Genomic DNA, 14276 nt, shown 5'->3' with positions numbered 1-14276 from the left:
TCACTACACCTCAACTCATAATGCACCCTCTCCTCTGATTCACTGTCCTCTTATCCTCCTTTAATCTCTTTCTCTTTGCAAACTCCCCTCCCCAAATTAACTGAAACCCCCTGTGGTCTTGCTAGTTTCATCATAGTAATCACAGATGATACTTCCTGTATCACTCTTCGCTTATATTCCCTTCCATGTCACACGCTACCCGCTTCTGTGTCTGTCCCTGGAAAGAATTATACCCCAATTCACTTACAACTGCACTTTCAAAATCCTAATTGTCTACCCTTTGGCACTCAATTTGCCACAACAATTCTGCAGCTAGTGCTTTGCTCAACCACTGCCTCACCTCCACCTCTGATGCCCTAGTCCCCAATAAAAACATTACTCTTTCTCATTCTGGTGGTTCCCCAGGATGGCTCTCATCTCTGCTCCCTTAAATTCAAGGGATGCAGGCTTAAAAGAATATGGTGCACAACTGGTTTAATGACCTGCAAACAGATCTGGCTGGACCGCATAGAGCACGATTGAGTCCTGCTCTTTTCTGCTAACATTGCTCAATATTCTAGGATTATCCGAGAATTAAAAAATAATTCCCAAAGTAAACCTTCTACTTAAACCCCTCTCTCCAGTCCTCACCGCCAACCATGTGCAAGATGCTCATGTCACTACGTTCAGGATCCTCTGACCAACTGCCTCTATCCTGAAAGACATGCTTGTTAGGTGTATTGGACATTCTGAATTCTCCCTCAGTGCACCCGAACAGGCGTTGGAGTGTGGCGACGAGAGGATTCTCACAGTAATGTCATTGCAGTGTTAATGTAAGCCTACTTGTGATATTAATAAGGATTATTATTATCTTATGCCTCCCTTCTACTCGTCCGCTGGGCCAAACTTTCTCGACAACTCCTCACCCAGTGCCCTGAACTCCTCGTTTTATTTTTGTTTAATAGAATTTACAGTGCAGGAGGAGGCCATTCGGCCCACTGGATCAGCACCGGCCCTTGGAAAGAGCATCCTACTTAAGCCCACACCTCTACCTCATCCCTGTAACCCAGCAATCCCACCTAACCTTTGGACTGAGGGACAATTTATCGTGGCTAATCCACCTAACCTAACATTTTTGGACTGTGGGAGAAAACCGGAGCATCCGAAGGAAACCCACGCACACACGAGCAAACTTCATACTGACAGTCACCCGAGGCCGGAATTGAACTTGGGACCCCGCGCTGTAAAGCAGCCGTGCTAACCACTGTGCTACCGTGCCGTACTATTGGTCGGCAGCTCGTGAGTCCCAATAATGTCAGAGGCTACAGTGGACAGGACTGGGATTGCAGCAGTCCCCAAAGTGAAAGCCCCTAGAGCCCATGACCAGTTAAGTGTGGGGGTCTCATATTGGGGAGTGGAAGTGAGACTTGAGGGGGGATTGGGTAGGAGATGGTGTGGGGGTGTTGGTGGAGGGGTCCCTGCAAGGGAAGAACCATGGGGGGGGGGGCTCAATGTTGAAAGGAGACTGTTGTTGGAAGTGTCGCTTTTCCAGCTGAGGCCTGAACAGGGTTTCCGTCCGGGCTTGCCCCTGCAGCTTAAGTCCTCCCATCAGCCTGAAAAGTAATTAATTGGCTACTAAAGGGCCTCAATTTGGACAAGGCCTCGCCTGTGCCACAGTAATATTGCGGAGAGATTAGGTCAGGCTGCAGCCTGATAGGAAGCTATCCAAGGAATTTTAGAGACCCCCCCCCCACCTGCAAACCTGCCAGCAGGGGAACGGCAAATTCGTTCCCACCTCACTCCCTGTTTGAGGATGAACGTGACTATCCCCAATCTTGGTGCCCTATTTGACCCCAAGATGAGGTTCTCACCATATATCACCTATTTCCATCTTCGTAACATTCCCTGACTCCATCTCGCTTCACCTCATCCGTTGGCCCCTTGTTAGCTCCAGATTTGACTGTTCCAATGCATCTCTGGCAGGTCTCTTGCTTCTATCCTTGATAAACTTGAGGCCATCAAAACTCTGTTGTCCACATCCTTACTCAGAGCTCATCACTCACTCAGCACCCTTTGATTGCTCTGGTTTAAGGATTGCCTTGATTTTAAAATTCTCATGCTTATTTTCAAATTCCTCCATGGCCTTACTTCTCCTATCTCTGTAATCACCTCCAGTGTCATATCTGCACTCGCCCAATACTGACCCCACGAGATTTCCAAATGTAACTGCTGTGCCAGTGGTGGCTGTGTCTTCAGTTGCCTTAAATCTCAGCTTTGGAATTCCCACCCTATACCTCTCTGCCTCTCTAATTCTCTTTTATCCTTTAAAACACTCCTTAAAACTCACCTCTTTGACCAAGATTTTGGCAACCTGGTCTAATATCACCATAATGTGGCTTTGTGCACTCCTCTGAAATGTCTCGGGCCATTTTAATTTGTTAAAAGGACTATAGGCATGGTCTACCGGCTGCGCCTGCCGGAGCCGGGGCGCGATGCAGCCGGTAGATCCCGGGAGAGGCCTTCCCTGGGAGTCCCGATGGCTGTTACACCTCGTGAGATCTAACCAGATCTTGCGAGATATCATGATCTGGGTCCCGCCAGTCTCGCACGGCGAAGTAAGCTTAAGAACCCACTTAACCGTGCTTGCGCCGAATCGGAGGGCCATCCGGCAACTAGTGGCCTTGCTGATGAGGCCCCAACAGACCCCCGTTCGGTACTGGTCCCCACAAATGGGGACCAGGTGGGATGGTACCTGGAGAGAGGGGTCTCCCAGGCAATTGGAGGCCACAGGACGGCCGGCCTCTGGGCAGGGTGGCATCCTGGAACTGCTGGTGCCACCTGGGCACCTTGGCACTGCCAGCCTGGCACCCTGGTCATGTCACCCTGCCAGCCTGGCAATGCCACCCATGTGCCAGCATGGCACTGCCATGGTACACAGGCGGCACTGCCAGTGTGCCAGTCTGGCAGTGCCAAGATGTCAGGCTGGCAATTTGTCCACGCCGAGATCCAGCCCGGCTGTGAACGGCACCCCCTCCCGAGGCTGCACTCAGGGGCACTTAAAATAAACAGAGTGCCGTGAGATATCGAGTCATTCCAGGTGCTACAAGCACCGGGAATGACCCCACTAATCCCACCCAGAACAAACTCAATTTTATTTAGCTAGATCGCGTCCTATATAAATACCGGTTGCTGTTGAATGATATAAACTGGACTTCCGTGCAATAATGTCTGGACTTTCATCATCAGTCAAATCAAAGTCAGGATTATTTCTCTCACGTAGTCCTCTAACAAGTAAAAGTCTGAAATCATGAAAAGTTTTTTATAATAATAAAAATGTGACTTACCCACGTGACAAAGCAGTGACCTACATCTTCTGGCAGCTGTTCGTACTTCTCCAATTCTTTCAGAAAGATGCTGCGAAAAATAGCCAGTTTGAATTATCCATTAATTACACTGTACTGACACTGTATTTCTGTGCTCTTATATGCTTACACTTATTGAGTATTTCTTCTGTGACTGGTCAGAGTATTATTCAGAGAGGAAATCCACAAACATCAAACACACTTTTCAAGAAAATATTTAACTGGGACTATAATTCGGGCACAAACCAATGGTTAGCGGACTGACTTACACTATCACGACGTGACTGGTTGACCTCCAAGCATCCCACAACAGTTGGAAGAATTCAATCACCTTGTGCCATGTGTACTTACAGACCATGGGCGAAATTCTCCGGAAACAGTGTGATGTCCGCCGACTGGCGCCCAAAACGGCGCATATCAGTCGGGCATCGCGCTCCGCATCTTTGGGGGCCGAGCCCCAACCTTAAGGGGCTAGGCCGGCGCCGGACGAATTTCCGCCCCGCCAGCTGGCGGAAAAGGCCTTTGGTGCCCCGCCAGCTGGCGCGGAAATGACATCTCCGGGCGGCGCATGCGCGGGAGCGTTAGCGGCCGCTCACGGCATTCCCGCACATGCGCAGTGGAGAGAGTCTCTTCTGCCTCCGCCATGGTGGAGACCGTGGCGGAGGCGGAAGGGAAAGAGTGCCCCCACGGCACAGGCCCGCCCGCCCCGCGACCTCCCACAGGACCCCGGAGCCCGCCCGCACCGCCTTGTCCCGCCGGTAAGGTAGATGGTTTAATCTACGCCAGCGGGACAGGCATTTTAGCGGCGGGACTTCGGCCCATCCGGGCCGGAGAATCGCGGGGGGTGGCCCGCCAACCGGCGCAGCGCGATTCCCGCCCCCGCCGAATATCCGGTGGTGGAGAATTCGGCAACCGGCGGGGGAGGGATTCACGCCAGCCCCCGGCGATTCTCCGACCCGGCGGGTGGTCGGAGAATCTCGCCCCATACCATCAATGGCAACAGAAATCAGTGAGATAAATGTCACAGTGGTTTGCTAATTTACTCATACATGTGCCGAGGTGAGTGAGTGTTGGCAGATCCACAGAGGGATCTCAGGCAAAATTGTGACTGATTTTTCAGAGTTTTACAAATAAACCTTTACCAGGTTGGAGAAGAAAACAAATCCATGTTAATGTTTGTTCCCTAACTCAGGGAGTTGAGATTAATTCCAACGCCTATTCCATCATCCCAGCTAAACCTGGCTAATTTAGCACATTTTGGGGAGCCACCCACGTATATTCCTGGTCTGTATGACTCACTTCTTACCAGATCAATTTGCTCAGTGCTGGGGCAAGTCAGTGACTGTAGAATGTTAAAGATTGCCAGCACTGGAATATGGGGCGTCATTCTCCGACCCCCCAGCGGGTCGGAGAATGGCTGTTGGCCGCTGTGAATCCCGCCCCTGCCGGTTGCCGAAGTCTCCGGTACCGGATATTCGGCGGGGGCGGGAATCGGGCCGCGCCGGTTGACGGGCCACCCCGCTCGATTCTCCGGCCCGGATGGGCCGAAGTCCCGCCGAGAAATTGCCTGTCCCGCCGGCGTAAATTAAAGCACCTTTTGAACGGCGGGACAAGGCGGCGTGGGCGGGCTCCGGGGTCCTGGGGGCGATCTGGCCCCGGGGGGTGCCCCCACGGTGGCCTGGCCCGCGATCGGGGCCCACCGATCCGCGGGCGGGCCTGTGCCGTGAGGGCACTCTTTCCCTTCCGCCTCCGCAACGGCCTCCACCATGGCGGAGGCGGAAGAGACTCTCCCCACTGCGCATGCGTGGGAAACTGTCAGCGGCCGCTGACACTCCCGCGCATGCGCCGCCCGGGGATGTCATTTCGGCGCCAGCTGGCGGGGCAACAAAGGCCGTTTCCGCCAGCTGGCGGGGCGGAAATCCCTCCGGCGCCGGCCTAGCCCCTCAATGTCGGGGCTCGGCCCCCAAAGATGCGGAGCATTCCGCACCTCTGGGGCGGCGCGATGCCCGTCTGATTGGCGCCGTTTTGGGCGCCAGTCGGCGGACATCGCGCCGTTGGGGGAGAATTTCGCCCATGCAGTTTAACATACATAGGAGTGGTTTTTTAAAATATGTTAAGAATTCTAAGGAATTTTAATGTAGACCTAAATCTATATTAAACTATATATTTAGACTGTAGTACACATCTAGTCGAAAGTAAACTTTTATAGTCCAAAGATGTGCAGGTCAGGTGGATTGGCTGTGGTAAAATTGCCCCTTAGTGTTCAGGGATGTGCAGGTTAGGTGGGGTTACAGGGATGGGGTGGGGGAGTGGGCCTATTTAGGGTGATCTTTCAGAGGGTTGGTGCAGACTCAATGAGACAAATGGCCTCCTTCTGCATTGTAGGTATTCTATGATTTCTATGCAATCAGCACAAGGTTTGACATTGGTCAAAGGGAGGTAGAATCATAGAAAGGTTCTGGTGCAGAAAGAGGCCATTCAGCCCACCGAGTCTGCGCTGGCAAAACAAGAGGAAAAAGGAACTAGCCGCTCATTCTAATCTGGTCTGTCGCCTTACAGGTTACAGCACTTCAGATCCAGATCCAGGAACCTTTCTTTTGGAAATTCGTATTATTGATTTTGAAAAGAGGAAAGGAGCAGGTAAACAAAGTTCAAGACAGTACCATAATGCATCTCTCCCCCCTCATAAACAGACAAACAAACAAAAACTATACAAATAAAAACAGTGAGATTAACAGTTGACAGTAATTAACTCTTTAAAGAAAGAGACAAATGGTTGCCATCTATAAAAAACGTTCTCAGTGGATTCTCTCACGGTGTACTTAATCATCTCCAGATATTGAAAAGACAATCTTCCAACCAGGATGAATCACTGCGTGGCTTGGGGAACTTCCAGGTTAATAAAATCCACCTGCGGGCTATTAATGAAGCAAATGAAATGACGTCCGCCTAAGTGAAACTTAGTGCAGATGAGACTCCGAATATGGCAATCAAAAGACAAGGCTGTAGTTCAATGTCTAGAACTTGAAAGAGTGCCAAAGGAGGTTGGCCAAAAACCAGCCAGCTTTGGGCATGACCAGAGCATGTGGGTATGGTCTGCTGGATCCCAGGATCCAGCTGGGTCTCAGGCAGATGTTGAGCCTCTGGATCAGGTTTACCTGGAGCTGCAGCAGTCTATAGGGTGCGGCCATGCTATTCAGAGAGAGATGTCAGTGACACTCCAACAGGTCCATAGCTGATTAGTGGAGTCCCAGAGGCTACGTGCGCAGGAGATAATACCAGCAATCCGAGGCACCGAGGCCAACACAGCGAGGGTGGCGACCACAATGGAGGGCCTGGTACAACGACGGCAGCATGAGTGGAGGTGTCAAGACGTGGCTCAGTCAGTGACCACGGCAGAGCGCCTCAACAGCATGTCCCAGTCACTGGGGGACGTGTCCCAGTTGGACTTTGATGAGGAGCTGAGTCTCAGGTGGGCATTGCCGAGCAACTCCAGAGCATGTCCCCGGCACTGGGGGAGGTGACCCAGTCTCAGGTGGGCAGAGTCGTGAACATTGCCCTGTCCATCACACAAAACCGACTCCCATCCATTGACTCCATTTACACCTCCCGCTGCCTTGGGAAAGCGGGCAGCACGATCAAAGACTCTTTCCACCCGGTTTACTCACTCTTCCAACTTCTTCTATCCGGCAAGAGATACAAAAGTCTGAGAACATGCACAAACAAAGTCAAGAATAACTTCTTCCTCGCTGTTACCAGACTCCTAAATGAGCCTCTTATGGACTGATCTCTTCACACATCTTCTCTACTGAGTAGTACTACACTCCTGTATGCTTCACCAATGCCTGTGTCTATGCATTTATATCCAAATTCAAATTGGATCATGACACCATGTTAAAACCTTTTGAATACTGACTGCCCAATAACAATACAGTAGAATAGGAGAAGCTAGCCCAACAACCAGAACTAGGGGTCACAGGCTAAGAATAAGGGGAAAGCCATTCTGGACTGAGATGAGGACAAACTTCTCTCAGAGACTTGTGAAGTTGTGGAATGCTGTACCACAAAAAGCTGTTGGGGCCAGTCCGTTGGATATATTCAAGAGGGAGCTGGACGTGGCCCTTGCGGCTAAACAATCAAGGGGTACGGAGATAAAGTGGGAGAGGGATACTGAATTTGCATGGTCAGCCACGATCATATTGAATAGCGGTGCAGGCCTGAATAGCCTACTCTTGCGCCTATTTTCTATGTTTCTATGTAACTCGTCTCCCTCTTTGAAGTATCGCTCTATGAACTCTGGCAATTCTGCCTGCCCAGATAAATGCTGATATCAGCTTGCTAACCATGAGAAAAAAATGATTTTAGTGAAAAAAGAGGGAGACATCTCTGGGGCGAAATTCTCCCGAAACGGCACGATGTCTGCCGACTGGGGCCCAAAACGGCGCCAATCAGACGGGCATCGCGCCGCCCCAAAGGTGCGGAATGCTCCGCATCTTTGGGGGCCGAGCCTCAACAGTGAGGAATTTCCACCCCGCCAGCTGGCGGAAACGGCCTTTGTTGCCTCGCCAGCTGGCGCGGAAATGACATCTCGGGGCGGCGCATGCGCGGGAGCGTCAGCGGCCGCTGACAGTTTCCCACGCATGCGCAGTGGAGGGAGTCTCTTCTGCCTCCGCCATGGTGGAGACCGTGGCGGAGGCGGAAGGGTAAGAGTGCCCCCACGGCACAGGCCCGCCCGCGGATCGGTGGACCCCGATCGCGGGCCAGGCCACCGTGGGGGCACCCCCCGGGGCCAGATCGCCCCGCGCCCCTCCCAGGGCCCCGGAGACCACCCACGCCGCCTTGTCCCGCCGGTAAGGTAGGTGCTTTAATTTACGCCGGCGGGACAGGCAATTTATCGGCGGGACATTGGCCCATCCGGGCCGGAAATTCGAGCGGGGGCCCGCCAACTGGTGCGGCGCGATTCCCGCCCCCGCCGAATATCCGGTGCCGGAGACTTCGGCAACCGGCGGGGGCGGGATTCACGCCAGCCCCCGGCGATTCTCCGACCCGGCGGGGGGTCGGCGAATGTCGCCCCAGAAAAGAAATAAGGGGGGAAATTCTCCCCCAACGGCGCGATGTCTGCCGACTGACGCCAAAAACGGCGCCAATCAGACGGGCATCGCGCCGGCCCAAAGGTGCGGACTGCTCCGCATCTTTGGGAGCCGAGCCCCAACATTGAGGGGCTAGGCCGGCGCCGGAGGGATTTCCGCCCCGCCAGTTGGCAGAAATGGCGTTTGTTGCCCCGCCAGCTGGCGGAAATGCCGTTTGGTGCCCCGCCAGCTGGCGTGGAAATGCGGCGCATGCGCGGGAGCGTCAGCGGCCGCCGGCAGTTTCCCGCGCATGCGCAGTGGGGAGAGTCTCTTCCGCCTCCGCCATGGTGGAGGCCGTGGCGGAGGCGGAAGGGAAAGAGTGCCCCCACGGCACAGGCCCGCCCGCGGATCGGTGGGCCCCGATCGCGGGCCAGGCCACCGTTGGGGCACCCCCCGGGGTCAGACCGCCCCGCACCCCCCCCAGGACCCCGGAGCCCGCCCGCGCCGCCTTGTCCCACCGGTAAATACCAGCTTTGATTTACGCCGGCGGGACAGGCAATTTCTGGGCGGGACTTCGGCCCATCCGGGCTGGAGAATTGAGCGGGGGGTCCCGCCAACCGGCGCGGCCCGATTCCCGCCCCCGCCCAATCTCCGGTACCGGAGACTTCGGCGGGGGCGGGGGCGGGATTCACGGCGGCCAACGGCCATTCTCCGACCCGGCGGGGGGTCAGAGAATGACGCCCCTGAATCTGGGCAAAATTTTCATTTTTATGGATTGAATTCTGCCAGCTAAGGAAAGAAGCAAACTGTTCCAGCGCTGCATATCCACTTTAATTTTGGTGTCCACACTCAGAAAATTTGTTCTATGAAGAGTCACAAGAGAGTGCGTCGTGTTCACACCTAAGTAGTGAAAACCAGCACCAGATATACAAAATGGCACAGTTCTAGAGGGGAGTTGTTTGGCACTAGAGTTAACTGGGAAACACTCACTTATGTTGATATTCAATTTATAGCTGAGAACGGGCCAAAGGCGGCAAATATATTCATTATGCCACCAACACAGGCAACAGTGTTAGTGATATATAATAGGAGGTCATCAGCATCTCAGGACACACGGTGCTCCACATCAGCTTGAAGGATACTCTTTCGCAGTGTGGACGACTTTAAGGCTATTGTGAGGGGTTCTATCACCAGGGCAAAGAGCAGTGGTGACAGAGGACACCCTTGACAGGTTCCCCTCGGATAAGGAGAAGTTCTCTGAGTGTGAAGACTTAGTGTTCACACTTGCAGTAGAGGAGGTATAAAGAAGGCAAATCCATTAAGTAAATTTTGGACACAGAACTATCAGAGCAATAGGGGAAAGAGGAGGATAATAATTGGGAGCAACATGTTGTCTGGGAAAGGAGGCATAAACTGAGACTGGGTAAGAAACCCCCTTGGGATTAGGACAGAAACTTCTGCTCACTTGTTTCGGAGTTTCTTCATTGGAAGGCATTTTTTTAAAAAAAAGCCACCGGTGACCTGGCAATTAATTCTGTCTGTCATTCAAGACTTACTTGTTGTGAAACTCATAGATCTCCTGAATATTTCCAAATATGATATGTTCCTTGTTAATAATACCAGATGGGATCTCTTCCACTCCACAGGTCATTTCCCAAAAATAGGTCTGAAACGCAATCAATGGGAACAAATTCCATGAATGTGTGGATAATACAGGATGAGCTTCTTTCAGATCACAATTCTCAATATAAGCACAACCAGGGAACTACAGGCCGGTGAGCCTTACTTCAGTGGTAGGGAAATTACTGGAGAGTATTCTTCGAGACAGGAGCTACTCCCATTTGGAAGCAAATGGACGTATTAGTGAGAGGCAGCATGGTTTTGTGAAGGGGAGGTCGTGTCTCACTAACTTGATAAGAGTTTTTCGAGGAGGTCACTAAGATGATTGATGCAGGTAGGGCAGTGGATGTTGTCTATATGGACTTCAGTAAGGCCTTTGACAAGGTCCCTCATGGTAGACTAGTACAAAAGGTGAAGTCACACGGGATCAGGGGTGAGCTGGCAAGGTGGATACAGAACTGGCTAGGTCATAGAAGGCAGAGAGTAGCAATGGAAGGATGCTTTTCTAATTGGAGGGCTGTGACCAGTGGTGTTCCACAGGGATCAGTGCTGGGACCTTTGCTCTTTGTAGTATATATAAATGATTTGGAGGAAAATGTAACTGGTCTGATTAGTAAGTGTGCAGATGACACAAAGGTTGGTGGAATTGCGGATAGTGATGAGGACTGTCAGAGGATACAGCAGGATTTAGATTGTTTGGAGACTTGGGCGGAGAGATGGCAGATGGAGTTTAATCCGGACAAATGTGAGGTAATGCATTTTGGAAGGTCTAATGCAGGTAGGGAATATACAGTGAATGGTAGAACCCTCAAGAGTGTTGAAAGTCAAAGAGATCTAGGAATACAGGTCCACAGGTCATTGAAAGGGGCAACACAGGTGGAGAAGGTAGTCAAGAAGACATACGGCATGCTTGCCTTCATTGGCCGGGGCATTGAGTATAAGAATTGTCAAGTCATGTTGCAGCTGTATAGAACCTTTGTTAGGCCACACTTGGAGTATAGTGTTCAATTCTGGTCGCCACACTACCAGAAGGATGTGGAGGCTTTAGGGAGGGTGCAGAAGAGATTTACCAGAATGTTGCCTGGTATGGAGGGCATTAGCTATGAGGGGCGGTTGAATAAACTCGGTTTGTTCTCACTGGAACGAAGGAGGTTGAGGGGAGACCTGATAGAGGTCTACAAAATTATGAGGGGCATAGACAGAGTGGATAGTCAGAGGCTTTTCCCCAGGGTAGAGGGGTCAATTACTAGGGGGCATATGTTTAAGGTGAGAGGGGCAAGGTTTAGAGTAGATGTACGAGGCAAGTTTTTTACGCAGAGGGTAGTGGGTGCCTGGAACCCGTTACCGGAGGAGGTGGTGGAAGCAGGGACGATAGTGACATTTTCGGGGCATCTTGACAAATACATGAACAGGATGGGAATAGAGGGATACGGACCCAGGAAGTGTAGAGGATTGTAGTTTAGTCGGGCAGCATGGTCGGCACGGGCTTGGAGGGCCGAAGGGCCTGTTCCTGTGCTGTACATTTCTTTGTTCTTTGTTCTTTGTAACCACTTCTTTGCATATAAGTGACACTTTGATGCAGTCTTTTGACTGAAAGTTATTTTTAACACATGTTCAAGTCCTTGCACAAGTCTCGACCATATTTTAAAATCCTTGCAAAAAGAGCTGCTTGTCGTCACACATCAAGAACCCTTTCACACGGGCAATATAATCCCAAATATTATGGGGGCACATTAGTGTATTCAAATGCTGCAATATTCTACGTTTCTTCTTATGAACCTTAAAAGGCTGTCTCCAGACTCAAGAAAGATTTCCCTGAGATAGGAAAGAAAAGGTAGAGAGGAGGTCATCCTGCATCACCATGTTCAAGAACAGGACAGACAAAACCAGAATGCAATTTGCTTGCTTCCTATTCTTTTTTTAAAATGGGGGGTTTAAACTAATGCAGCAGGGGCATGGGAACCTGGATTGTAGTTTTAGGGTACGGGAGATTGAGAGTATAGAGGTCAGGAGCACAGATTTGACTTCGCAGGAGGGGGCCAGTGTCCGGGTAGGTGGTTTGAAGTGTGTCTACTTCAATGCCAGGAGTATACGAAATAAGGTAGGGGAACTGGCAGCATGGGTTGGTACCTGGGACTTTGATGTTGTGGCCATTTCGGAGACATGGATAGAGCAGGGACAGGAATGGTTGTTGCAGGTTCCGGGGTTTAGGTGTTTTAGTAAGCTCAGAGAAGGAGGCAAAAGAGGGGGAGGTGTGGCGCTGCTAGTCAAAAACAGTATTACAGTGGCGGAGAGGATGCTAGATGGGGACTCTTCTTCCGAGGTAGTATGGGCTGAGGTTAGAAACAGGAAAGGAGAGGTCACCCTGTTGGGAGTTTTCTATAGGCCTCCTAATAGTTCTAGGGATGTAGAGGAAAGGATGGCGAAGATGATTCTGGATAAGAGCGAAAGTAACAGGGTAGTTATTATGGGAGACTTTAACTTTCCAAATATTGACTGGAAAAGATATAGTTTGAGTACATTAGATGGGTCGTTTTTTGTACAATGTGTGCAGGAGGGTTTCCTGACACGATATGTTGACAGGCCAACAAGAGGCGAGGCCACATTGGATTTGGTTTTGGGTAATGAACCAGGCCAGGTGTTAGATTTGGAGGTAGGTGAGCACTTTGGGGACAGTGACCACAATTCGGTGACGTTTACGTTAGTGATGGAAAGGGATAAGTATACCCCGCAGGGCAAGAGTTATAGCTGGGGGAAGGGCAATTATGATGCCATTAGACATGACTTGGGAGGGGTAGGTTGGAGAAGTAGGCTGCAAGTGTTGGGCACACTGGATATGTGGAGCTTGTTCAAGGAGCAGCTACTGCTGTTCTTGCTAAGTACGTACCGGTCAGGCAGGGAGGAAGACGTCGAGCGAGGGAACCATGGTTTACCAAAGAAGTGGAATCTCTTGTTAAGAGGAAGAAGGAGGCCTATGTGAAGATGAGGTGTGAAGTTTCAGTTGGGACGCTTGATAGTTACAAGGTAGCGAGGAAGGATCTAAAGAGAGAGCTAAGACGAGCAAGGAGGGGACATGAGAAGTATTTGGCAGGTAGGATCAAGGAAAACCCAAAAGCTTTCTATAGGTATGTCAGGAATAAAAGAATGACTAGGGTAAGAGTAGGGCCAGTCAAGGACAGGGATGGGAAGTTGTGTGTGGAGTCTGAAGAGATAGGCGAGATACTAAATGAATATTTTTCGTCAGTATTCACTCAGGAAAAAGAGAATGTTGTGGAGGAGAATGCTGAGACCCAGGCTATTAGAATAGATGGCATTGAGGTACGTAGGGAAGAGGTGTTGGCAATTCTGGACAGGCTGAAAATAGATACGTCCCCGGGGCCTGATGGGATTTATCCTAGGATTCTCTGGGAAGCCAGGGAAGAGATTGCTGAGCCTTTGGCTTTGATTTTTATGTCATCATTGGCTTCAGGAATACTGCCAGAAGACTGGAGGATAGCAAATGTGGTCCCTTTGTTCAAGAAGGGGAGTAGAGACAACCCCAGCAACTATAGACCGATGAGCCTCACGTCTGTTGTGGGTAAAGTCTTGGAGGGGATTATAAGAGACAAGATTTATAATCATCTAGATAGGAATAATATGATTAGGGATAGTCAGCATGGCTTTGTGAATGGTAGGTCATGCCTCACAAACCTTATCGAGTTCTTTGAGAAGGTGACTGAACAGGTAGACGAGGGTAGAGCAGTTGATGTGGTGTATATGGATTTCAGTGAAGCGTTTGATAAGGTTCCCCACGGTAGGCTATTGCAGAAAATACGGAGGCTGGGGATTGAGGGTGATTTAGAGATGTGGATCAGAAATTGGCTAGCTGAAAGAAGACAGAGGGTGGTGGCTGATGGGAAATGTTCAGCATGGAGTTCAGTTACAAGTGGCGTACCACAAGGATCTGTTCTGGGGCCGTTGCTGTTTGTCATTTTTATAAATGACCTAGAGGAGGGCGCAGAAGGGTGGGTGAGTAAATTTACAGACGACACTAAAGTCGGTGGTGTTGTTGACAGTGCGGAAGGATGTTGCAGGTTACAGAGGGACATAGATAAGCTGCAGAGCTGGGCTGAGAGGTGGCAAATGGAGTTTAATGTAGAGAAGTGTGAGGTGATTCACTTTGGAAGGAATAACAGGAATGCGGAATATTTGGCTAATGGTAAAATTCATGGAAGTGTGGATGAGCAGAGGGATCTCGGTGTCCATG

At 50.8% G+C, this 14276-nt stretch overlaps 1 protein-coding gene across 3 annotated transcripts in view; it reads right to left on the bottom strand.

Annotated features, from left to right (window-relative positions):
* The window catches only part of kalrna (kalirin RhoGEF kinase a), a 1210365-nt gene that overhangs the window by 430500 nt on the left and 765589 nt on the right, over positions 1-14276 (bottom strand). For all 3 annotated transcript variants that reach the window (XM_072475613.1, XM_072475615.1, XM_072475625.1), the window contains exons 25-26: positions 9967-10076; positions 3324-3393 (exon numbers count right to left, since the gene is read on the bottom strand). In XM_072475613.1, the coding sequence (XP_072331714.1) occupies positions 3324-3393; positions 9967-10076 (180 nt within the window). The remainder of the gene's footprint in view (positions 1-3323; positions 3394-9966; positions 10077-14276) is intronic.

This window comes from Scyliorhinus torazame, chromosome 2 (genome assembly GCF_047496885.1).
Source record: "Scyliorhinus torazame isolate Kashiwa2021f chromosome 2, sScyTor2.1, whole genome shotgun sequence".
In the NCBI taxonomy this organism is placed as follows: domain Eukaryota; kingdom Metazoa; phylum Chordata; class Chondrichthyes; order Carcharhiniformes; family Scyliorhinidae; genus Scyliorhinus; species Scyliorhinus torazame.
Note: the sequence above shows the minus strand (reverse complement) of the source record. Positions and strands in the feature narration are given on the sequence as shown.